General features: G+C 39.3%; 1 protein-coding gene across 1 annotated transcript in view; it reads left to right on the forward strand.

Moving 5' to 3' along the window:
- The first annotated feature begins 719 nt into the window (after positions 1-719).
- raver2 (ribonucleoprotein, PTB-binding 2) overlaps positions 720-27,641 on the forward strand; it is a 52,148-nt gene continuing 25,226 nt past the window's right edge. Inside the window, exons 1-4 of the mRNA XM_088313945.1 lie at positions 720-1,203; positions 8,950-9,016; positions 22,713-23,020; positions 24,020-24,184. Of these exons, the coding sequence (XP_088170071.1) occupies positions 928-1,203; positions 8,950-9,016; positions 22,713-23,020; positions 24,020-24,184 (816 nt within the window). The 5' untranslated portion in view covers positions 720-927. The remainder of the gene's footprint in view (positions 1,204-8,949; positions 9,017-22,712; positions 23,021-24,019; positions 24,185-27,641) is intronic.

A 27,641-nucleotide genomic window follows, 5' to 3' on the forward strand; every position in this document is an offset into this window, starting at 1 on the left:
TCCAAAACACTTGTGGGGCTGATAAAATGCAACCAACTTTATTAATAGGTACATATATGCATTAGAGTTTTTGAGGTTGCTCATCACCTCACTGTTCCAAGAGTTCTGAACGTAGCGAGCCATGCGACTACATATATTGCTATTGTATTGGCAGGAAAGCGGGAAATTACAGTAATAGGTATTGTTTGAAATCTTTCACATCACGCATCACTACTTACCACAATTTCGTCGGCAGTCGTGCAAGCAAAATGTACTCACAATTGACTTCTGGTATCCCCTCAAGCGACAAAGTAAGTGCACTCCATTTCATACAAACTTTTGATCAGGTACTTTGTGTCCTTCGAGTTTCCGTTGCAGAAAGATGACGGCGTAAGGTAATGTTGGTGCGATAGAACATATTTGTTAGTAAATTATTGATTTTGTTTAATTAATGAATATTGAAAAATCCCAAATTTCTACGTACGATACCTTTAAGGAAACCGTGAAACCTCAATATCTCAGCTTCAACCTTTTTCTTACAATCTGATCACTGGCCATTCCACAGGTTTGAATTAGAAACATGATGACATTTTTCCCAGCTTTTCGAAACCTTTAAAATGTGACATGGCTTCCTTAATGTTGCACATGTTGACAACTTTCAAACAGGGTTTTGTTCTTTTATTTTAGCTCTTTGCGGTGGCACTGGTCTTGCTGGGGGAAAATGTTTTTTAATTTTGTTGTCACGTACCTACATTTGCTTTTTTTTTTGCGTAATATATCCATTACAATTTTGCCATACAACATTGTTTTTCAAGTTTATCCAGTGGAGTTGTTCTTTCTCACCAGCACGCACACAGCGTCAGCCACACACAGTCGCGCACTTGACTTGCTTCCCACCTGCTCGCCGCCTCTCGCTCTTCGCGCTCACTCTGCTCCCAGACATCCAAAATGGCGGCAGCGTCGTCCATCCAGCCGCCAAGCGTCCACACCTCCCTAGCCCGGAAGAGCACACTTTTCCCGGGGATGAACTGCCCCGAGAGTCAGCAGCCAGAGGATGAAGGGGTGAAAGCCGCAGCGCAGCCGGCGGAGCCATGGACGAGCCTCCGAGACTTGCCCGAGCTGGAGCCGGAGGAGATAGAGAAGAGGCTCGCTAAAACTCGCCAAGGGCTTAGCAACAGGCGGAAAATACTCATTAAGAACCTCCCGCCCGACACAACTAACCAGGTAGAGCACTTTTTAAAGTTTTCAGATGGAAAAGTCAGAAGAAAAGCGGTGCGGTTCAAATTGAAGAACCGCCTGATTTTATGTGCGTCCTGGTGCGCGCGTAATAGTTCACTTGACGCTTTTTCCTCCAGCAACTGATTTAATGAGCGCAATGATGTCGTTATAAATCAGCGTTGCATGATTGATATGTTTACATTTTGTTCGTGTAATACATTGGAATGTCTGCATAGTCGTGACAAGTGCTCAACCTGTTAGTCTTTTAGTCCAAAAAGTCGTTTTTTTGGAAGTTATACCATATTAACGTCACTTGTTTATATACAGATGACAGTAATGTACATTACATGCTTCCTGACAGTTTTGAAAACAACAAATTCATCAATAGTGACTAGGTGGGATTTTTTTTGGAGTGTGCTTATAAGGCTTCATTTGATTTTCAAAATGGGCACATGAGCCAGAGCGTTTATAGATACAAAAAAGCTACATAAACCATAGCAATGATAATAATGATATATTGTTTTATTATATTTAGTTAAACAATCATTTGATCAAATGATTTCAAGAATGTTAAAAGTATAGGTAACTTTTTCCCCATTTCAATCAATTGCTGTAAATGCAATAGATTAACAAATTATTTAAAAAAGATTAAAGAATTCTAGTGAATAAATATATTCATTATCTGTGGTTAGGACAAAAAGCAAATATGTTGCTCAATCGGCTGGATTAAATAACGCATTATATCAACACTGATTATCTAAAATGTCTGAAATTCCTCTCATGTTGGGCATGCAAGAATGACTCACATTTGATCTCTCTCAGATTAGATTTTTGTCTTTCAAAAAATGTTTTTTTTCCTGTTGGATATCATTGTTCAGACCTTGCGGAGACGGTTTACTGGAATTTGTACTCATCCATGCAGCAGGGCCGCTTTAATTGCATGAAGAGAAAAGGTGTTGCAATAAAACTTGGGATTTGATGAAATAGAATGACTTTCTCTGCATTCTCTACTATGTCAGTGTGTCAGAACAATTGTGATATGTGTCGGCAGCCTGGGCAAAGCGGCATGATGTCTGCCCTGCTGAATGTGCACTTACTGTAAATCTGTCCAAATATTTAAAGGAGTAGGTCTGTTTTTGATGTTGGATGCTGTGACAATACATGACAGCAAAAACGTTACAGAGGAGTTGGATTCTATTTTATGGTTTTGGGAAGGCACACCCTGTGAGGAAGAGATGTAAGAAAAAAGGATGGATCAGGGCGGGATTGGACAAGACATGCCAGGGTTAGTGAGCTAGGCAGTGTTACAACTGTGTGTGAGTGTCTTTGTGAAAAAAAAACCCCAAATAAACCAAAAAACACTTGTTAGAATTTGAGTGTTCTGTTCGTTTTGCTGGCACATACAGGATCTGGCGCAGCTTCTTTTAGCATCTGACCATGTTCTTATTGGTTGCATTTTTATTTTCCTTTGTCGTTTGACACCTCAGATACCAAAGTTGTTCATAATTAAATTGTAATTCACAACTTTTGGAAAGACCAGTATTTGTTGCAGTTCATAAAAGGTATCATTCCGGGGAGTGGAGTGACCTTTGCCCGACGTCAGCTGGGATAGGCTCTAACACCCCACCACGACCCTCTACAGGATAAGCACTCTTGGAAATGACACGACACTTTTACACAATTGCACAGCTTTAACTAATGTACTAGGGTTGGGCGCCATTCAAATTTTGCCATACGGTAGTTTTACCGTCTCCTCGTTACACCGACGTGTACGGTATTACTGTCTCTAATTTTTGACCTATTTGTAGCTCGTGCCGACCAGTCTGTCAAATATAGGTAGGACTCATTGACCAATTCCACAATTGGTTTTGTTTACCTTTTCATTAAGTTTAAATGGGTTACTAATTGTACTTTTGCTGAAACAGGTCATAATCACAAAAAATGAAACATCCAGTTTGATTAAACTAGTAAATGGTAAATGAAAGGCACTTTTTTTTAAACTGTCTTCCACATTAACTAGCTCCCGGTTCCACTTGTGGCCGTTAGGACAGTGTTAGTCCAGTAACGTTATATTTCCTGTTTGTAGATTTGTCACAAGATATAAACACGTGAAAGAAAAGGGCTTGTTTACAACTCCCAACTGGCTCCAAAAATTGTAAACACAGTAAAAAAGTAAAAAAAAAAAGAAATAAAAATAGATACAGTAAAAAATATTATAAATACAAAATCTAATAAAAGGTAAAGAGTGGTAATTCAACTCATGACATGAAGGAATAAAGCAACACTTTCAGGCATGAGCTGGCACAATTGATCTGGCGCATATTTTCCATTTTTAGTTCTCACAAGATTCATGGCAAAACGTTAAGTAGCGAGTGTCCTGTAGCCGCAAAATAACTCTCTCGTCCTCGCTTGAGATAATTTGAGTAATATTAAGTTCAAAACACAACTACGCATTTCCATGTGCTATAAAAAATACATTTAATATCATATTAGGGCCTTATGTGCTGCATTTCTTTTTTTGACGGTGTTAAAAATGACACGTTGCTAATTTTAGACACTGTGGGATACAGTATAACTGTAATACCGCCCAACAATTCTATCTACCTGTATCCGTTATTTGCATTCACCCATCTTGTTGTTTACTGATTTCCATTGTTCAATTTAATTTTGCACCGCGCGTGTGTAATGTAGAATAATTACCATACTTGGGGACAATTAACCTATTTTGCCGATGCTCCCCGTGTCCTCCGTCCGCGACTTGGGCACCCTTCCGTCCTTATTCATAAAAATAATCGCTCTCCGTCTTCATCCTTATTTAGTACTTCCGTCCTTGCATTTAACCCTTGCCCCCCGCACAATAATAACTCACTACAAACTACTGGGTTAAAGGGTCTCTTTGATGACCTTAACATTGGAACTTTTATAATAGGTTTGTAAAAATTACATCAGCACTAAAAATTCACCCCCCCTAAAAGACTCTGTAACGATTTGAGGGCTTTTTTGTGATGAGATTTACATCAAATTGGCACGCCCCCTTTTGGAGCTTGGCTTGTTATTTGTTTCCAGTGTTGTAATATGGCTCGTTTTGTCAGTTCTGTTGTCTAAAATGGCGACCGACCGCCACCAAAATGCAAATGCCCATTACTACTCTTGTCCACTTCAACCTGTGAAAGTATAAAAGCGTTTTGAGCAATAGTTTGAATTTATTGACATGAAACGTGAGCTCATGTGATCACCTCCTCAAAATCAAAATTACAGAGCCGATCGATTCTCCATTTACACAGGCTGAAGCGGAAAACAGCATGAATGCGCACACAAATCCTGACTGGTTATATTCAGGACATTTAGCGATGCTAGATTTTGTCAAATCTCAAGTGGCAGACAGCGTGTGGCGACAGTCAGCAACTGCCTGCAGGCGAGCGTGGATGTTTTAAACTGTTTTAAACTCATTAGCTTTGTAATGTTTTTTTCCAAAACGAACTGATAACACAGAAAATACCAGCTAATATCATTTTGCCAACAAAAGGATACATAAATTGAGCTTGTTATTGAAAAATGGTCCTTCCTGGTTGGAAGATCCCTTTAACAGACACAACAGCTAAATTTATCCATAAAAACAACTTGATTTGACCTTTTTCACATCGGACGATTGGCCGCGGGACTTCATATTATTACACGGTGTAATACTAACGCTGTGGCTGTCCCCAAGTTGGGATGCGGCGGAAGCAGCTTACGTACATTGACACGATGACAAAGTGTCATACGTCATTCACAATCACAGTGTCGCATCATTAGCCTCAGCTATTCTTAATTGAGACATCTAATTTTGTGGGTTGATGAATTGCCCTTTGTTTATAGCTACAAGAACCGCTTTGCCAACCATTTCACTATATATTTATGCCGTGACCATTTCCAAGCAAGAACACTAGCTTGTCATTTTAGTAATGTGTGTAATGCTTCATCTGCTCATCATAAGCCACCAATCGTGTAAAAAGGTTCTAATGGATGTTGATTGTTGAACACTACTTTACATTGTGGTCCCATTGCTGATTTGGTGTATGATCATAAAATACAAAAAGAGGCTATTTAGCTTTTATACTCTTTAGCTTTACTGCCAGTTTTCTCAAGCTGTTACTTTGGCTGGGCAAGTAGTTGGGTGGGTCGCAATAGCTGTAATCTAGACTGGCAGACCTGGGCCTCATCTTGTGTTTTCTCACTGCAGCCTATCACTCTGTCAGTGGGTCAAGGACACCGTCACTGCTGGTAAGGAGGCCAAAAATTGTGTAAATTCCCTTCATAACCCCCACCGCCCCTCTGCCCAATTTTTAACACCCACACACACACACACACACACAAACCCAAAGTGTTTTTCATTCCCTGAATATTCTTTTGTTTATTAGTCACCTCATTTACAGCATCCCAACTAACGAGTAGGTTTGTGTCTGAAATGAATTCAAAGACTAAACTAGATATGTCCCAATCACATTTTTTGCACCCATGCCCGAGTCCATTTTGTTCCACTTCAAACGGACCTGCCAGGACCTTTTTTGCAGGTGTGAACTCAATCCAAACACATTTTTAGTTTCACTGGTTACATTAAAGCAACTGGTGCGCGCAGCATTACTTGGCTGCAAGAAGCCGAGCTGTGGTGCAGCGTTGTTGAGAGCCGTCTTGGCTTGGCTATCTCCACAATTCAACATCCAGCATTTTCATGGTCAGATACCGATAAATGTGAATTATTCTCACAATTCTCCAGACTCAATACTGACTGAAGGTCCGTCACTGTGGATGCATGTTTTGTTGACTCTATGTCAGGCGAGTGCATAATAAATAATCAGCCGTTGCATGCGCCTGTTTGTGAGGGTCAAGTTACATCCTTTGAGTTTAATAAATAAATAAATGAATAAATATGCAATAATCCGGGACATTTCGCTCTCAGATGAGGAAGCAGGTGGCACTGACACGCTTGAGGCATGCCTGGCAGTGTGGGCTTTATTTATTTATTTATTTTATGAAGTTTGGTATGACTTTCAAAACAATCTTATTAGAGGCACCTAAAAAAATAAATAAGAAAAGATAGATTTACATTTATAACCAAACGATCTGGCATATCACGCAATAGCAACTGGCGGGTGAAAGGGACGGCCAAGTCAACAAATCGATGTCACATTCGTTCCTAAGGTAGTGCTGTGCATTACAATTAACCACGGAGATTATTTTGGCAAATACAAGGCTAAATACAAAAATACGAACAGCAGTTATTTATCTAACTAAACAATATTGCTCTGTTTCTCCATCAATACCTCGAACTGTGTCGACAGTGCTACACTTGAACAGGTCACCATTGCCAGGCATTGTGGGAAACAATAGCCCATAGTGAATCTTGGACTTACAGTGAGTTCATACCTGATTGTAGTAACGCTGAATTCACACGATATTTGTGACTTCACAAAACTCGAGAATCCATCTTTGTCCATTTTAGTGCCAGTGCAAGTCTAGTCTACCGTCTTTGGGGCCATGTTTCAGAGCACGGTGTTGGCTCGCCCCTGAGTCATCAGACAATTTGGTAACCAAGTAGTCTGTGCTCAGTGTAAAATTTAGAATTTGATGAATGTAGGTCTCAACAGTTTAGCAGCTCAATCAATCAGTAATATACATATGTGCCTGTTTCACAGTCAATCAAAGTTGACAGGCCAAATTTTAATGGATTAGGATGCCGGGCAAGATGGTAAACTGTGGTTCTCCCCATCTTCCACACACACACACGTACGCACATACACGCACACACTTATATTCCAAATGTACAGTGCAAAATTAAATGAAATTAATAAATGAATTTAGAGTCATTGAAAATGAATAAATAAGGTGGGTGAATTCAAATAAGAAATACTACTGCATTGGGAAAGAACGATTTACAAAAAAACCCAAAAACAAATGCATGCTAAAGATATGCTTTCAAACGCTACAAGAATAGCAGTATTTATTTTGAGCCTCATCAAAATACAGAGGATAATAAAACTGAGAATCACTGTTTTTCCGATAACCGAACGGTGGTGACCGTCCCAAAAAGCTTTGCAGGGCCGCATATGTTATGTGAAGCCGGGTAGTCGGCAGGTCGAGGCAAGAAGTCACAGCAGCTAGCTATAGCAAGTTTAGCATCCACTTGTGGCCGCTAAACCGCGTGGCAAAGACGCTACACTTCTTACAAGTATCATTCTCCAAACGCTGAAGAAGCCATGCTAACTGCTAAACTAACGTAATTAGACTGGAATTAAAAGTGCTTTGATGACTGAGTACAGAGGTCTCGCTGGAACCTCGTTAAAGCGGAGCATATCCAAATTTGATCATCAAAATAGCAGGCTATTTAAACTGTGTCTGGAGAGAAAATTATGCAAAATAAACTAAACAGGAAATATTCCGGCGCACCGTATGTCAGCTGGGAGGAGCGGCTTAGAAGATTAAAAGTACCGGTGTATTAATATTGACGATAAGCGATTCAGAAAATGGATGGCTATAGTATATTGAATGTACACTTTAAAAATGTGATTCTTTTCGCAATACAGCTCTGACTTTTGATTTCGACTTTTGAGATCTGCACATGCTCAACTTCATAATCACGTTTCTTCTAGAAAATAATTTTTTATGCCTCTCATTTAGATTGGTATCTGCATTTGTTCAAAAATATGCAGGCTACTTTACTTCCATTTGAATTGGATCATTTTTTATAGCAGCACAACTGGATGCTCACATTTCTAATTTGGTACAGGTCAGTTTTAATGTCACTGCAAAATAAAGTGTGAAAAGGCTAGCTGTCATATTGTGTTGAAGAATTTTTTCTCGAATAACTGAAAAATATATTGTTATGGCCGTGTTGTAAATGCCTGCCTGAATCATGATTTTCTTTTTCATATCGCCCTGCACTAGGCCCAAGTAATGAACTCATGATTTCATCCACTGTGTTAAAATCAGAATTTGACTTATTTAAACAGAAGCCTCTTGAAATTAAACTTGAAATTAAACTTGTTTTAAATATTTGTGACTGTGTCAATGAGTAGAAAGCTCTTGACTTCTCTTAATGTCTTGTTTTTTTTTCCTGTCAGCACTGTGATTTTCAAGGGCCAGTGAGCTGGTCTGTGTGGGCTACCATACATGGCCATTCGTGATATGAAACATGGCTACTGTTTGCTGTGTGTGGGCTGGATTGCGGTTCGTGGGCTTGAAAAGAGGAACATATTAGATAGCTCTCAAATGGTGTTAGGCGATTGCTTTGTCTCTGAAAATGATCTGATGCATGACACTGAGTGTCCAAACAACGCAGCTGTGACACTTTTTTTATAGTGGCCGACTTCATTCTTCTCTATCTATCTATCTATCTATCTATCTATCTATCTATCCTCTTAGCATGTCTCCCTCACATTTCTTTTGCTTCAGATTTGAATTGTGGGTGCTCAGGCCTTCGCCAGCATTTCCAAACCATGCGTATTAACCTGCCATAAAAAAAGAAAAGACCAGAGAGATGTCATATATATTTCTTTGGTAATGGGGTAATCCAAATGTAATTAAAAGTATTCAAGTGACATTATTTCAATACTATGGGACTTGGATTACATTTCTAAGTACCTTTTTAACCGCTAACTATCGTATGCACTTACCCATCAGCATTCAAGTCATGTCTAATTCTATTTTAATTGTAATCTATTATTTCTTGCTTGGCTCATGATGGTGTGGCTAATGTTCTCTCTCTTGTTTCAGGAGGTCCATGAAATCCTGAAAGAATATGAACTTAAGTACTGCTTTGTTGATCGCAATAAAGGCACAGGTAAAACTCACGCACTTTGCACACATTACTTGTAAACATTTATTACGACTTACAGCACATTTACAAACAGAACAAAACTGTGAGCACAGCAAATTAATTTTTGCTCCCATTTAATGTTCTGAACTATGTTAAAACTTGCCTAGACACAATCCTTAACCAAAATTTGACAGCTTGTGTTTGTATAATGCTCATCTTTTAGTTCAACAAAAGATAAGATAAGATAAGATTCCCTTTATTAGTCCCACAATGGGGAAATTCGAGATTCGAACCCAGGCCTCCTGGGGAGACTGGGACCGAAACGCGGCGCCTTAGACCACTCGGCCATCCTGGCAAAAGATGTTGACTCCGTAATTTTGTTGAATGATCTATGTGAATATGAGTATACATTGCTGCCAAAATTATTGTTATGATGTATACTGAATCAGTGATCTGAGCTCAGCCAAATGAGCAACTTCATTTCTGTATTTAGTGGGGACTATTTAGCCTTGTATGAATGATTTATCGCATTTTTTTTTCTTCATCAAAATCACAATTCCAGTCAATGTGATCAAAGCTTCGAATATCTGCAACACTCCTGACTGACCCAGAATCTGTTGTATCAACGATCTATCCCACTGTAAATGCAGTCTCTCACTTCTCTTGCCAAGCTCACCAATCAGAAGGGGCATAGCTGTAGACGTGGAGGAGCAACACTGACTGAGCAGGCTCAAAAGCGCTCTGTTACAAAAGTAATTCTTCTTCAAAGTGACTTTGACTGTTGTTACTGGAGTCTTTGCAAGACCCTGTGACTCCTTCCCAGTTGCAGTCTGAGCAGGAGATATTCATCCCTGTGAACACTATTGAGCCTGTGCCAAGCCTCCGCTGGTTGGTTCTCCCTTGTGGGGGCGGGGCTTCATCACCATGTGGCTGAATGACACTTGTCTATTTAAGGTGTGGAAACGTGTATGTGGTGAATGCACCGATTGGACATGTCTCCATGACTCTTGCCCACAGAAACAAAATCTTTGGGAATGACTAAGACAAAAGAGACCATTGCTATATTACGTGCTACACAGGGTAGATCACACATAGATGCATGATCACGTTGTTTTATAAACACATAGGATGATTGACATGACAATGAGATAGATGAGGTAAATGAGCATAAAGTCATCTTAGTTTGCTCTATATTGCCCAATCCATTAAAAAATTGTGAGGAATTCTATTCTCAAAATGTTCACTAAATCAAAGTACGATTTCTTTCCATAATTCATCTTTGTCCTCTTCGTCTCCACAATAACATGCATGCTCATGTGCATACGCTCTCTCAAACAGACCCCCTGCCCTTAAAAAGAGTTTTCCTTTCCAGAGAATTCTTGCAGAGCAACTATTTTTAGTCAGCGCAGCCAGTCCAGCAACACCACCACCACATTTAAGAGCTGAGATGTCGTCATGTGTAACGTATCACATCAGTTCATTGGGCCAACAACTTGTGGCTGTTTTCTTTTTTTTCCTAGGTAGGAAATGATTATTATTCGAATATTATTTATTTCATTAAACAGCACTGCTAATCCTAAATTAGGTTTTGTTGTGTATTTTCCCCTCATGTTGAATTCAAATTTTTGAGCAGAAAGCATTTGAGAAAGACCTTGAGTCCGTTTTTTTACCTTTCTGGTACCGATGCGGGATGTTGGACCGAAATTGACCCAAGAATCTGTCAGTCGACGACATACTGTAAAAAGGGGCGTGACCAAAGCGGAACGCTGCTGGTCGCGACAAGAGTTTAACATCTGAGCCTTACATCCCATGTTGCTAACCATGAACGCAATTGTCACATTTGCGCGGAAGTCGCCACGCATCTCGTTATCATAATAGGACGTGTCGCAACCGCTTTGCAAATCCAGCTGAGCAAATCCAGACTCTACTGTTACGGTTCTGATGCTGCAATTTAGCAGGAATGCTGTGGAAGTGGCTGGTATGAGAATGAGAAAATTGAAGGATTCTGTCATGGGCCTCTGGGTAAAAATTGGAAGGGCAAAAGGCTTCTCGATAATACTGTCATGAATTTTTAAGTACTCCTAAAATAGTACATAATAGCAAGGATGTGGTTTTGCTATAATGAGCTCACCAAAGTAATCACTTCACTTTCTACATATTTAGAAGGATATAAAAATCTTGAATCTTAAAATTAAAGTCTTTAATTTGTATTCATCCATGAGCATTTGTTCCATGAACTATTCTCATGATTTCCAGTGGGTAATTTAGATCTTAAATATCAATCTCAATAAATCTTTATTTATATAGCACTTTTCATACAAAAAGTCTCAAGAACTGAAATTGCTTTACGTGAGTTAAAGGGGAAGTCATCCCCCAAAATTCTTTGCAATAATATGTTCTATGTGACTAGGTCCCAAATAGTGCTGTCACAAATTAATCTTATCTTTTTGCATCAACTTTCCTCTTGATTATCCCTCGGTTACTAAAGGAATCCCCCACACCCAATGTCCGACATTGATACGGATACCAATATACGTAACAAACTTGCCAAACTTGATGTTTGAACACTAACTTCAAACTAAGGTTATGCTCCGCGTCAAATTGACCCATTTGGAAAATATAGAATGAAAAAAAACTGATGACTTTCAGTTTTCATTTATTTATTTTTTTATTATGTATATTCGTTATGTAATTTTTTTTGACCCATGAACATTGTTAAGAAGCAAACACAACTGGATATAATATTGCTTTTCATATGAGCTTGGGTCAGAGTTGTTCACAAACACAAGTGCATCTCGCAGCCATTAATGCGTGCTGCGCTGCCAGTGGACGTGAGGACTTATTAAAAAGAAATGATCCAGCGGTACCTGTCACCGTCGCCTGGTCCTTATTTTTTTTTCTTACACATTTCCCACAATAATCACGTCACGTTACACTCGACACCATCATTGCTTAGCTATGTAGATGCGCGTTGGAGCAAGCGATGCTCAGCAAACACTAGTAATGACATGGTTATGACAACAAATGTCCATGAGGAAATAAAATTTGGTTCGCAAATATGGTTTAAAAATGATCGTATCGGGTTATTATATAGTTCTGAGGTATACATATACTTTTTGTCAACACCGCAGAGTTGGTCGACGTTTTTTTTTTGGGCGGCCCTTGTCCCTAACCATTGGTCCACCAGCCCGTACTGATCTGTGGGCTTTTGGTACTGGGCCGCAAGAAGAGATGGACAGAAAAATAAGGATTTTTTTCTTTTTAATTGATTTTTGTGCTTAAATTATACTTCACCCAACCCCCAACCTCCATTTTTAAGTGCACTCTAGTTGCTGATTTTTGTCAGTAAGGACGCTTTAGAACAGGCATTTTAAAAGTCATGATATAGGTGGAGATTTTTTTCATTAGCTTTTTACAAAATGAATGAATGTGAAGAAATTTTACTGTTGTGGTTAACAGTAAAAACACCGTTGACAAGAATGTATCAAATTGTAATGGCATCGTTCCTCTTGAGGGAGTTGACTGTTCTATCTGTGCTCATGAGACAAACTATTTTATCATTGGTGTGAAGTCCCCGCAGCCCCAGGATGTTTTGCAAAAGAACAGGAGCAATGTTTTCAATGTGAGGTTAATGGGAGAGGTTTAAAGAGTAAAGTACAGACGAGCCTTAAAGGTCAAACATAAACTAAATAGAGACACTGGTCAACCTCCAGTTTGTACATATTTCAAAGCAATTTAGTGTGTGTGCATGTGTGGAGTAGGGATGGTTGTCTGTCTACACTTTATGTGTACCTTGATTAACCAATCATCCGGTGAACACTCACCAAAAGTCAACTTGGAGCATAAATCGCTTGCGTCAGGGTTGTCAAACTAATTTTTGTGGACGGGCCACATCGTAGTTATGGCTTCCCTCAGAGGGCTGTTATGACTGTGCACCCATATAAATGCATGATCACCTTATGTTATCACATACACACAAAAAACTGATGGAAAGCCAGTTTTGAAATCAGAAGCCAGTAAGGTTTGTTCAAAACTTCAATTTATTTTAAAAGGGGAGGATTGATAACAAATAAATGGCAATATCTCATCTCTCAATGTTGTTAAATGTAAAGAAAATAGGCTAGGAACAGGAAATTGCTGCACATGATTTGTCCTTTGCGGGCCACATAAAATGAGGTTGCGGGCCACATGTGGCCCCTAGTCCTTCAGTTTGACACTGGTGTCGTATGTGTTTTGCAATGCTTGCATTGGAACGAGTGAGTGTACCTCTACTCTCAATCAATTGTAGTTCTCAGAGAAGCTTTGGCAAGCTTCGTCGCCTCATGACCATATGAGTTCCCACTCTGCCTCTGCTGTTGGACTTATTCGGTCATAATGATGGGAGTGTTTACGTCTGTCCTTGTGCCTTGCAGTACACCTGCCATTGCTTATGTGCATGTTTCAGGATGCCATGCAGTGAGTGTGAACACATCCCCGTGTTTCCATTTGTGGTTCTCCTCCAGGCTGTTGCGGCTGCTTTGCAACACCCACCATCGCAATACACACAAGACTATCAGTCTTACTGTTTTGTCCGCTATGTTCTCCCTTCCACGCTTTAATGCGTTTAGTTCTCACACTATATTTACCTGTAGTATTTTCATATCCATAATGCTAACTGATTTTGTCATCATTTACATTCTTTCCATCCTTTCCACACCACACTTTAGTCTAATAGTCTTTTTTAGTCATTCCGGGGGGACATTAACAGTGCAATGACTGACATTGCAGTCAGCCTGGGAGCCTCCAGGGTGACTTCTATCACAACTCTACTTCTGTAAAACACAACCAGTTATCACCAAAGATTAGAATGAAACTTGCAATATCTTGGAAGATAGTCACGTCGGAAGCGTTTATATGGGGCAATGCTGCATTGCTAACATTCACTGGTATTCGTAATTGTTAAAAATTCACTCCACCTCCACTCAGGCCCCAGTCGTAGCTGAAAAAAAAAGAGGCCAAAAGCATGATGCCGTCACCATAATGCTTCACTGTAGGGATGGTGTTCTTTTGGTGATGACCAGTGTTATGTTTGCAAACAAAAAATTTGGAATAATTTCATTAACTATTATTACTTCAAGCTTGGTTTCATAAACTCTACCAAACACAGTGATCCATCAAACCACCCTCTTCTAACTGTACTAGTAACCTGAGGACACGTCATGCCCTTGCCCACTTGGATGGACAACACACTTGAGCACATACGACCAAAACTCCATCGCATTTATATCTGTGCGATGCATCTCTGTCCTCTTTTAAAACTCATCTTAAAACATTTTTACTCGATATGGCTTTAAACTTAGCCTGAGAATCTGCATTGTTTACATGTTTTACGCTGTGTACTGTTTTTATGTTATTAATATTTTTATATGTACTGTTTTAACTGTGTAACTCCATGAACAGCCCTTTGTATGCAATGATGCTTGTTTTTAAAGTTCAAATGAATTGAGTTGGGTATATTGAATCTGGGCTCCGGCCTTCATTTGTGGAGTTTGCATGTTGTCCCCATGCCAGTGTGAGTTGTCTCCAAATACTCCAGTTTCCTTCTTACAAAATGCATAGTTGATTGACTGAACACTCTAAATTGTCCGAAGGTGTGAGTTTGAATGGTTGTGTGTTGTGTGTGCCTTGTGATTGGCTGCCAACCAGTTCAAGGGTGTACTGCGCTTCTCACCTGAAGACAGCTAAAACACAAAAAACATGATGGTGTAGATGCACACATTTGCATTTTTAGTTCCACATAGGGAGATGAGGTCGTTCACCAGCGTGAACGCGTGGACACACTCACACCACACAGCGTGAGTCATTTGCCACCGCACAGCACAAGTGCAGAGGTATGTGTAGTCATTGGACAACAATGCAACTGCGGATGTGAAAGTACAATAGCGAGGGTGATCCTGGGAGTCCCGGCATTTCAATGAAAGCCTTTGTTTTTGTCTCCGCGCTATTCACTGATGAAGACTGCACATGCTGGCAAAAAAGCTCATTGGTTTAACTTGTGAATTCGATGAAGGATAGCATTTCCATTCTCATTTTGATTTCATTTAGTCATTTCCTCTGGTATTTATCTTCACTCATTTGTGATGTGTAAAGGTTTGTTCGATTTATTCGTTTGCAAACTCAAGGGAGTCATTGAGAGAATATGTTTTAGACGTGGACGACTCTGTCAGGATCGCCGGTCGGCGAGGTGGAGAAGGACCCAAGATGCGAGGAAGCAGGGAAAAGGGTAACAAAGGGAATTTATTAACTGAATCAAACAAAGACAAACAACGTGGCAGGGTACAAAAAATAACAAAGGCAAACTAAAACGTGACTAAACTGGGTCAAGGACGAGGAACAAAGATAGTGACAAATACTGAGGGACGTGAACGAGAGCAAGAACGAGATCGGGAGCGGCCGTGACAGTCCTCAATGGAGCAATGTTCCGACGCTGAGTTGTCGGCACGGGGTGGTTAAATAGTCCAGAATTATGGGAGCAGATGGGAGTCAGGTGTGCGAGGCTAACGGGGAACAGGTGCGTGGCTGGTGGGGACGGAGTGCTGAGGGGACACGCCCCTACTCAGCTGACCGAAATCAAAACAATAACAAAGGCATGGCATGGACGGTGACAAAATAATAACAAAACCCTGCCATGACCGACACGGGTCATGACAGACGCAAGGCTCCAGATAGCGGCGAGAGTGGTTGCATACACATATCTAAATTTCCCCTGGAGGCACACGTCTGATGGCGTATGTTTTAATGCTCCCTCCAATACCTACACTGTATAAGATATCATGATTACCCTCTTTTTCACCCTTCCATAGTTTCCGTATTGTGTATACGATGACCGCTTTGGACTTGCACGTGGACTGCAGACACGGAATTCAGAGATTATGGCGTTCTGTCACGTTGAGGTGGAGGTTGAGGAGGACCCAAACGCAGGGAAGCGAAGAGTGGGAAACTTAAAGGGTATTTAATAAACCAAACAAAAAGCAAACTTGGAACGTAGTAGTTATGGGTCCAGCGACACTGAGGCGTCGATGCGCGCGCCGAGCTTCCAGGGCAAACCCCGTGTCGGTGCGCGTACTGCTTTAAGAAAGTCACGTGACCACTATCAGAATCGTGTCGACACAGCGGTCGCGTGCCAAACTGTGTTCATAAGGAAGCGCATCTGTCAACAGGATGGATGCTCAAAACAAACATCGAGTTATTGGCGCGTTACTTTGCGTTAAATATCCGCAAGATGGAAGACGTCACTGTTGATGCGCACTCAGAGGTGCAGCGCTATATGTCAGCAGGACACGTTGCACGTACGGAAGACCCGCTCTTATACTGGAAGTCCATGGAGGCAACGTTCCCTCACCTATTTATATTAGTCACACAGGCGTTGTGCACACCGGCCTCTTCAGTGCCTTGTGAGAGGATTTTCTCAAAGGCGGGGGAAATTGCCTCAAAAAAAGAAATAGACTGAATAACAAAACGCTGGATAAACTATAATTTTTTTTAATAAAAATCTTTAATTACAATGAGTACATTGTCATTCACAACACTTTTACTTGGACATTCAGACAGATGTTCACTTAATTTATCAACTGCGTCTCGAATATCAAAGATTTTATTTTTATGAAATTGCGTGCATGTAAAAATAATGTGAAAGCAAATGCCTAATCAGAATCAGAATCAGAAATCCCTTTGTCATTGTACTCAAGTGTGCAACGAGATTAGAGAGCTCCCCTATCCAGTGCAATACAACAATAATTCAGTTAAATATATAAATAAGATAAGAGAATAATGAGTGCGATGGAAAGTAATACGAAATGGGATATATAAAAACACATCACGTCGCTAATCAATGGAATTGGATAAAATTAGTTTGACAGGTCAGTGTCAGATGACCCTGTCAAATGTTTCCTGCAAGTCCACCAGGTGTCAGTGTTCAGCAAAACAGTGTCAACACAGTGTCAATACATTGTGTCTCTGTGTCGAAACGATACAGGATGCCTCATCTACCCATCACTAGAACGTAGAAAAACTAAATGATAAAAAAGTACAAAACGACAGACACAAACAAAACACAACGACTTGACAAAACTAAACTTTGACTGTGAGACAAGTTTGAAAACAGGGACATGAACATCAGACAGCGACAACGACAATGGACCAACAAGAACTGAAAGGAACCAGGGCACTAAATACAAACATAGTAACGAGACAACGAGGAGCATTTGGACAAGACACATAGGGTTGGAGGGAGCTGATTGGTTCACACTAGGGAGAGAGACAACAAGCACAGGTGAACACAATCAGAGCACAAGACAAACACTAAACAATACAGATCATGACACGTTCAGTCTGCGCGGCCAGAAAACCTGGGATAAAATCACATAAGCGTCCTACATATCACTGGCGTCTCCGCTAAAAGCTGTGGCATTGTCTCTGCTTTAGAGAAACAGAAGACCGCATAGAACAGGTGTAGGGTTGGACAATTACAGAAAACAACAACGGGCAGGTGTGGTGCTGTGCTTAGAATACACACACGTAGAATAAGTACAGAAGAATTTGAAATTGAACTGTGTTACTATCACTCTTTTTTTCACAAATTGGAAAGAATTTGTGCCCTTTATCTCGTGTATGTGTAATTTGGAGGACTATCCCTCTCAAAGCCGATACAAATTTCATGTTAGCATTTGAATGTGATTTTCCATTGACTTTAGCATTAGCACTAGCAATCTTTTATAAAGGAAAGATCTTTTGCATTTAAATATTCAATGTGTGGAATTATTTTGGTGTGTGTCGAACCCACAATCTACATGTTGGTAAACGAGCACTATTTCACTGAGCCATGCCACTCCTAAAAAATGAGTTGTCCACGGACCTGCAGTAAAAATGACTCACCAGTGGTGGGACGTGAATTCTGAGGAATGTCAGAAGTGATCATTTTAAAATGTAAACACGAGAGGTTTACGAATAAAGTGTTATATATTAATAATTAACTGTTGGGCTACACTACCTTCTTGAATCATTTTGATAACTTCAGTTTCTAATCAGTTTCTGCCATTATCATAATCAATCTTCACATCAATAAATATCATTCATTTGAAAAAAAACCCATTAGGAGTACAACAATCCATTAATTGACAGCTAATCGATTATCTAGTCAATTGATACTTATTTTGACAACCGATTTATTGTTTAGAGACCTTGTTTAATTGAAAATTGCCCAAATCCTTGAAATTAAATATTCTCAGATTTCTGTAGTCCTTCATAAAATTACTTTTGTTTGTGTTGAATCAATATATAAAGCTATAAAGCTTTGGAATAGTATTACAAGTATTAATTTAGGATGTGTAGAACATATTTAAAATAGTGTTGGTCTAACATGCGATTAGAATTTGTAAGTGGCATTGAAGTTAAATGTTCACCAACTACCAGTGACGAACAACTTGAAGCAACAAGTGTGTGTGCAACGGCAGCGGTAGCCAAAAGTGCGATTTTTATTTTGTCAAATATTTACATTTGTTTGGTGATCTTAAACATTAAAGTAGAGAAACTATGCAAAATAAATGAATTTGAGAAGAGTGTAAATAAATTTTCATGGAACAGTTATAAGAAGAATACATGTGCAAAATGTATTTTTTTTTAATTATTGTTTATGTGCAATCTTCCATTATGATCATTGTGGCAGCTTTGTTTCCATTGCCAAGTCTTAGCTTTGTTCAGAGTTAATTGACTGTCAAAACTGGGACCAAAATATTGTATTTCTACAAAGTAGCTAATCATAAACAGCACGAGTCCCAAAAGAAACATCTTGCATACTTTGTATTACATCCCCATATCATATCAAAGGTATATTATGGACAGCCCAGCTCCAGCAATATCATCTGTTCCGCATACCCCACGCCATTTTTATCTTGAAATTATTGGAATAGATGTACTGTAAATATCAGGTGAATCAAAATGAGTTATGCAGTTATGAAAAAAAAAAAAAATCCATCATAATTTTATTATAATTATTCATTTAAAAAATATGAAGGTTTCCAAGAATGACTGTGCTTGATTATGGCTCTAGTCGTCATGTCTTTGCAATGACAGATAGGTGACAATGGTGCAAACAAGTGTGAACACACTCAAGAAAAAGTGGTGGTTATAAAGAAAGGAGGTTGCTTTTTGTTTTTTTTGTTGTTTTTTTTTAAGACAAAATTCTCCAAGGCTCGGAGGAGATGAGGTAATCCCAACTGTTTACATGTGTACTTACTGCAGTGCTGAAGTAGGTGTGAGAGAAATACATGTGTAGTTAAGGGAAACAGAATGAGGTCTCTATGATTGTGCAAATATTAGAATGATCACACAATATTACAAATTTTTGGGGGGGCCGGCGTAGCATTTTCTTGTCAGTAGAAGTGTTTACTACCGAAACTTGTCGCTTTATGAGGTTTGCTCATAAAATGCTAAATGTAGGGGCGATCGTTGTGATATTTTTAAGAAGTGCATAAGTAGCAATGCCCACATGCAAGTATGTACATATTTTACTGACATGTCGTGCCACACACAAAAACGTGTAAATTCAGTTAGAGAAATGTGAGGAACTCTCGCACAGCAACAATGGCCAGACCACCTAATGTTATTTAAGGCTGTGATTGGCTGCTGTTGATAATTTTTTGTTTTAGACATCAATGTCTCATGTGCACAAGCATTTTGATGGGCGGGCGTGGTCCCCTATGACCCGCCCGTGGGGACGGGTCTGCTTGAAGATGTTGCTTACTGTGATATGAGGACAATATACAGTTCAATCAAGAACATCCTCATGAGATTTGTTGTTCGATGATTCATGACATTTTGTGTCTGTCATGATGTGTGCATGATGACTGATGAGCAAACTGAAAGAATGCATCCTTTCATTTGTGTCACTGCTGGATGAACGCGACGATTTAAAAAGGGTCATGCTGACTTTTTAATGATTTTTCTACATCTAAATTCAGGTGAAACACTGCACTGCATTTAAATTTGGCTTTCTGTCGTCTGATTGGACTCGGAGAGAGTCCTGACGACTCTTCCTGAATCTTGACATAGTCGCTCATTCATCGCGAAATTTATAAGCGGCTCAGTCTCGTACACCTTTACTCATATTAGTGTGTTGGGTACCTGAGCAACAAGCCCTGAACAATCAAGTAAAACAAAAGAAAAAGACTATTTTAGATTTGAAAAGCTTCACACATTTCATATAAAGACATCTTATTGCAAAACTGATCCAATTGACCAATTGTATGGTGAGCAATGGCTGTCATTTACGTCGCGTTACTTATGGCGCATGATAGACACCAACAAATTATAAGCATTTGCTTCGCATAATTCATGATGCCTGCAGCTGAATTGTGCACCATTCAACTCACTTGCAAGAATATACCAAACAAAATACTGCGTGCAGTATTATATTGTGAAATCTGAAATATATAGATCTATTATAAAATAATTTATATATTTTATTTAACATGCATTACCCATAAAAACAAACCGACTCTTGACAAACGGCATACTTGGTTGTCGTAGAATTAAAAAAAAACGTTTGAAAAAAAGGTTGACGTATTTTGCAGGGAACCGAATTAACTTTGGATTCAACTTACTCAAGTCGTTTAGGTGGAAGTATTTAGTAAATTACAGCAGTTGATCGTGAGTGAAACGCATGTCAACAAGCCTCCCCTATTTTCTTCTGCAAACGTCTTATCACATTATTGACTGTGTGGTTTGGGATTAAACGGTATTGTGTTGCAATGACATTCTGCATTCTACTTTTGGTAATAACTGTTTTTGAAGCTATTACCCAGTCAAGTTGTTTATTTAGGGCACGTTCGGAATTTTGGTTCACAACGTCTGTTCGAAATTCTTCGTGCACCACAAAAGGAGGGCCATGCACACGAGGCGCTCCAAGTGGGGACACGGTGCGCAGACAATTTAGAGTTTTCAAATAAACCATGTTTTTGGAATGTGAGAAGAAAACGGAGTACCTGGAAAAACCCACACGGGCACGGGAAGAACATGAAAACTGCACACAGGAAGGCCGGAGCCCGCACCTCAAACAAACTAACCAGTCTCCACCAAAACCATATTAAAAAAATCCATTAAAAAAAGCTTAATCATGTACAATATAATGATAATGTGATGGCACGGTATTAAAGTTTTATTCACATTAATTAATTTCTTATTTATTTATCCAGTCACTTGCTATTCCAGTGTGATTCTGACTCCACATGATACCTTATCCTGACCTTTGGACTAACATGAGTGGTAATTATCATTAAGGCCAACTTGTATAAAACAAGAACGGAAGCCTCTTGAGGCTTCAGGGGCCTAACACATTCTTTCAAACGCCCCTGACTTGAATTAGATTCTTCAACAGGGATCGTACTGTAACTTTGGAAATGCCACCTGTGAGAGGATTTTAACATTTGACCTCCTTTACTTCCCAATGCCCGACTCACTCCTTAGAGAAACAAAAGATGTGCTCAAAAGCAAAAGCTCAGAATGACCATGCTGTGAGAGGTTTCATTTTTCTTCTTGTGTTCTGTATTTTTCCCTCGCTGCCCACTCACTAATTGCAATCCCATTATGTCTAAGGTTATTTTTATTATTATTTACTATAGTTATTTTTAAACTATTTTGTAGTTTAATGTTCACCTTTCAAGTATTGTGCAGAATTTTACACCATCCCACACTTCTCATGGTCCATTTTCATTATAGCCAAACGAGAGAGAAAACAATCCCATCCCCTCGTAACGCCTAATGTTAGCTAGTACACTCTGTTAAAAGAAGATTGGGCTTTTAGTTTTAAGACATCCGGTCCTGGGAAGTGTTTGTGTCTTAGATGAGGCTTGAGGTAATTGATTTGGTTGAAGGCAGAATATTAAGGTAGAAATAGGCATTCCAAAATGGAGCAGGAAAAGAGATAAGAGAGACTTAAGAACACAAGAAGAAAATGCTGTAGTCAGTGGACGATGACAGCGAGATGACTTTTGTGAAGACAGTAGTGTGCAAACAATATGCAAGGCAAAGCAGCTTTATTGAGAGAGGGAAAAAACATTTTCATGCCATTTTAACGGCATCATGCATAATTTACTGCATTGGTTCCAAACTACAAGCAACTACGACCTGAACACAGGCTAAATCGTGAATCACTCTTAGCATATCTATATCTTTGCTGCTGTAACACCTCCAATTTCCCCATTGTGGGACTAATAAAGGACATCTTTATCTTTATCTTTATTCACATGCATTCAACAACTATATTAAACATCTGCAAGGATCAAAACTAAGTGTGTCCGTTTCTCTGGCATGTAATTTTGAAATTGGGTTAAAGTGTGCATGTGTGTGTCACAGTGTATTCCCCCTACATTGTGGCTCCCTTTTGGCTTTATCGCTAATGTGTTGTCTTTCTCTTTGTGTAACTGTCTGTCTGTCCGTCCTTATGACCGTCTGTGGCGTTGACTGCATTTCGCACCATTTCTTGGCATACTTGTTCCACTTTTGAGCTGTTTATTTTATTTTCATGTTCTTTGTGATCTTCCCACAAACGTCCTTGAAATGTCTGCTTTGAATGTATGTTGGTCTCTCACGCATCTGTTTTGGTCTGTACCTTCATTTCTCTGTATTGGTTCTTCTTGTCCGTCTTTTTCCTTTGTGGCTGTCTCCATAATGTCCACTCCTCCAGCCTTTGTGACTTTGCTGAACGGGGACCAGGCTCAGGATGCCATCCGCTCCCTCCATCACAGCACTGTCCGGGGACGGCTGATCAATGTCACCCTGCAGCCTACAGACTCCTTGCTCTGCCTCACCAACCTACCCCACACCTTCACTGCCCAGCAGTTTGAGGAGCTGGTACGTTCCTACGGAAACATCGAGCGCTGCTTTCTGGTGTATAGCGACCTGACGGGCCACTCCAAAGGCTATGGATTTGTTGAGTACATGAAGAAAGACTCTGCTTCGCGGGCCCGTTCTGAGTTGCTGGGACGACCAATGGTACGTTGAGCAGGTTGTGTTTCATTAATAAATGATGTCCTACTGTACTGTCATTGTCTTGTTGAGAGTTAAAATCACTGTCAGCTAAGGAAAAAAGAGTGTACTTTTTGGCTTCTATACCCGTCAATGGCAGTGAATGAGTTAGCAGATAAGGTTGAGGCACCTTAGAAAAACTAGCCCTTCAAGAGATTTGTTTTTAATGTATTGCCACAGTAGGAAATCTTGGATGAAATCCTCAAATTTTCTCAGACAGTGGGGATGATTAACTATGATGAAGGCATTCTAGCACATATTTAGTCAATGGAATGTACACACAGCAGTATGTATTTCTCCTCTTTTTTTTTTTTAGAGGGCTGGCATTTTAGGGGAAATCTAGAAAATGCCTAGATTGGTGGAAGCATCAAATATTTACAAATGCTGCATGCTAAAAATAAATTTCATTAATTACCTTTGGTGAATGGCAGAGGGAAAAAAATCTGACAATGGCTAAATTGCTAGCTATGTTATTAGTCCAACTTAAATAAGTGATGAAACGTAATGTGAATTACCTACATGGTGTTGACGAAATCATTAATTTACCTTCAAGTCAGTCAAGAGGATAAATTCTCCCAGTAGTAATGTGTGCCCTGCTCACAGTACCTGGACTGGCCAGGTGTGGAGATTGAAGTTGATCCAGTGGATGGAAGTCTATCCGTTGGTTTCAAAACTAAATAAGCCATTTGCTGAGCCAATGCCAGATGCAAATACGTTATTACCTATACTGAGTAAAACATTTTAAAAGGCAACAGTTGAGTAGATCAAATAATTTAGATTAAAGGATTTTGACCCAGATCAAAAAAATAACCCAAAACAGATTCAACATCTCACACTCTAATCTCGTTGCACACTTGAGTACAATGACAATAAAGGGATTTCTGATTCTGAAGAGGTGTATATACCGAAGCTTTTGTGCCGAGAGCATTTGAGGATGTGAAAGAAGAATTTGCTGTGATTTTCTAGGGTGATCGCTCATTGATTGTGCAATGGATGGATGTCAACCAGCTGAGCCAAGAAGAGAACCTGCACTCCAAATGTGTGTGTGTGGACCGACTGCCTCTGGACCTCTGTGACTCTGAAGAGATGACCCAGATATTCTCAGAAACCTACAAACCAGTCTTCTGCCAGGTAAGCTCGCATTAAAAGCACTTAAAATTAATGTCCCAATTGGTCTTTCATGCAAATGTCTTTCTTTGATTGAAATTTTGTGGAAAACAATACTGGGGCTGCAACTAACGATTATTTTAATAATTGATTAATATTTAGATTATTCTGTCAAATAATTGATTAATCAGATTTTTAAAAACACATTTTGATTTTCATTCCTAGATTCCTCTAAACAAGTCAATTTTGTCTTGACTTGCTCGCCACATAATAAATTCAATGTTTATATAACGTTGATATCCACCTAAGAGGAGAATGTATATCATGAGCTGAGCTTCCCTCTGCTGCATACTAATATGCTTATTGGAGCAGTACGGGACGTGGGAAACCCAAACATTTTAATTCATCCTCTGACAGTTGAAAGTTTTGACAAACTGCTCCTTTCTACTTGATCAAGTATTCAAAAAAGGTGTCTGATGTGATGCATATGAATTACTGGTATCATCAGCCGTGATTGTATTCAAATGACAAACGACATGAAAATAGAATTCTATAATAAATAATTTTGATGTTATATGCGTTTTATGTGATATATTACCTGTTTGCCAAATGTATTGGATGCATTAGATTGATTGCAAAGTGAATTTATGCGTCTGTTTAATGGTTTTCATCTGTAATGATTTTTACACCCACCAGCCACAACATTTTTGACCACTGCTATATATCCAATTCGAAAGAGTTGTAGCAAATATTCTGCTGTTTTATTCACAATTTGTTATTGGTTAATTACTTCCTCAAGGTTTTACTTTAGTTTTATCTGTCGTTCTTCTCTAATTCTTGTAATTTATTCATGATTGGCAACTAGTTCAGGTTGTGCCCCACCCACTGCCTCGAGACAGCTGAGATAGGCTCCAGCACCCTCGCAACCCTCGTGAGGAGAAACGGAACAGTTAATGGATGAATGGATTATTTACTTTATCCTTAATAATTCCTTAATGTATTAGACTGCAAGGTGGTAATGTAAAATTTGAGTGCCAGTATACTTCTCAAGTATAAAAAATCACCCTCACTAAGCAACGGTTTCCATAAAGAGGTAAAGCTGCTGTGATACTGGCCCCACCCTTCTACTCCTCTTTTCTGCTCTTTCTTCTTTTCTAACTTGCTCACTTCAGCTGCGCTACTCACCACCTTGTTCTATTTCATCCACCCCCACATACCTATTTGGACATCACTCACTGGGCACTGCTGTATATGTCAGCCACTGATTTTCCACTTTTAGCTCCACCCCTCTGTTCTCTCCTACATAAAAATCAATAGACCCCCACCATTCTAGTCCCATGGTGCTTTGTGGGCGTTGAGCTCATGTTGCTTCACTGCTACATAGCCACTAGGCTTTGACCTATGGCTCAGTGATTTTATATTTTGAATGCATGATCCATTTGTGTACCGTACTGCGCTGCAGCATTTACTTAGCTCTCCAGGCTTGTGAAATCATGCACACAAATGGACAGCAATGCAGCTTCATCCACCGCCATTATCAAGGCACATTTGAGTAAAAATAGCTTTCGAAGATGGTGTAAAAGGTTGAGTGCAACTGCACGAAAGTACTTTACTTTGATACTCTGTGAATATGCTCCTTTTCATTGTTTTTCTTATTCTTGGTGCTTTCTGATCAATTTGTCACTTGATTTTTTTTTTCATTCTATTTATCTGTCCAGCATTGTAAGCCATTTGATTTGTTAAAGTCCAAGCCTTTTGTCTTAAGTATTCGTTGGGCAGAGCCTTGTCACTTTTTCTGATCCGAGTGCACTTAAGGGACATGAAAAGAAGTTACCGTGAAAGCTTTCTGAAGTAGAAGTATTAGGAAAAATGAGATTCCGGTGATTACTTTGGTAAAAAGGCAATGAAAAGTTCTTGAAAAAGACGTAGAAATCTCGGTATTTTTGTGAGCCGGAAACGCCCATTGAACGTTTGCTAGTTCGACCCAAGTGTTTGCGTGCGTCACTGGGCCAATAGGCCGTCTTCAGATAACCACAAGCTCTTATGGAAGTACAGGACATGATTACAGTCCGACTTTTTATACTGCCATCTAGCTTATATTGAAAGGTAGTGAGATTTAACGTCTTCTAAACATATTCATATTTTTGCCAGCCGATTGTAGTGTGTTTTTATATGCATCAGATTATAATTTGTTAATATTTCATTCTGGGCCAGTGTCTGTCCCAATGAAGGTCTGGTTGAATTGCAGCAGGATTCAGCGAGCCATTTCCAATGCTTACTTGGGATCATATCAACACTTGTCGAACCATCTATCTTCATTTTCTTTTGTAGCTGCAGAGCAAATCCGCCCAACTCCAGCAGTATGATCAACATACCTTTTCAGCCTTCCCCATGACATTTTTTTCTCTTGAAATTATTGGAATAGATCTACTGTTAATGTATAGGTGACTCAAAAGTAGGTATGCAATTATTAAAAAGATAAAACCTATGTGTATAGAACCTACTTTGTTTAAGAATACAGAAAGAAATACATTAATTGTTACTAATTTCATGATGTAATACTACAATGTCAACCCCCTCCGTATATTTCAATGTGTATATTCTGATATGAAGTCTTTTGCGCTAATTGATTTCAGAAGCTACAATGAAAATTGATGTAAATAAAAACAATTTCCAATTTTTTATTGCCTTTTCATAGCATCCAGTGATACTGAATAAATATGCCTACAAATAATAATCATGTCTTGTACATCTGTGCAATTTAGTACTCGAGATTTTGTCAAGTACTTTCACTTTTAGGTTGTGATTAGCCTCGGCGTCCTCGTTCACAAAGTCCACAGAGTCAGACAGTCCAGCCGAGGGCATGTACTCATCGTCAAGTCTCATCATGTTCATGTCCATCTCCTACACTACACGGCTCCTGAAATAATATGTTGGAAAAATATTTAGCATGACAAGTTTATTGTTTGAGATTATGGTAATTTATATAACATGTCTTCAAATTATTAAAATAATTCATTTATAACATTGAAGAAAATAAACGACAGTCCTATAAGTTTGTATCTTCTGCAATTTCATTCTTAAAAATGTAAATGACAAATTATATGCTTCAAATTACACAAAACAAGGTGCAGGGCTAATTCTTTTCACAAATCCATTTAAACCTCCCATCCAGAGATACTGACAGTTAATGAAAAGAATTCAGTACACAGTTCGGTATACGGTCTCTCTTGGATGACGGTGACTATGAGTGGACTGCACAGTGTGTTGTTGTGTTACTAGATTTTAGTTGTTACCTCTTTTTGGTGAAATGGCTTTTGACCAATGCAACTCCCAGCAGGTGCAATTACGTCTTTCTTCATCTTTGGGGAACCGAGACAGGCTGTTGCCCTCCTCCCCTGATTCAAACAATAGCCAGCAACGCAATATGCGGCATAATCCAAGTGAAGCAAAAAACACAATGAATCAGAAAAACCATAGT

This window comes from Idiotropiscis lumnitzeri, chromosome 13 (genome assembly GCF_059441095.1).
Source record: "Idiotropiscis lumnitzeri isolate Australia: NSW breed Sydney's pygmy pipehorse chromosome 13, RoL_Ilum_1.0, whole genome shotgun sequence".
Taxonomy (NCBI): domain Eukaryota; kingdom Metazoa; phylum Chordata; class Actinopteri; order Syngnathiformes; family Syngnathidae; genus Idiotropiscis; species Idiotropiscis lumnitzeri.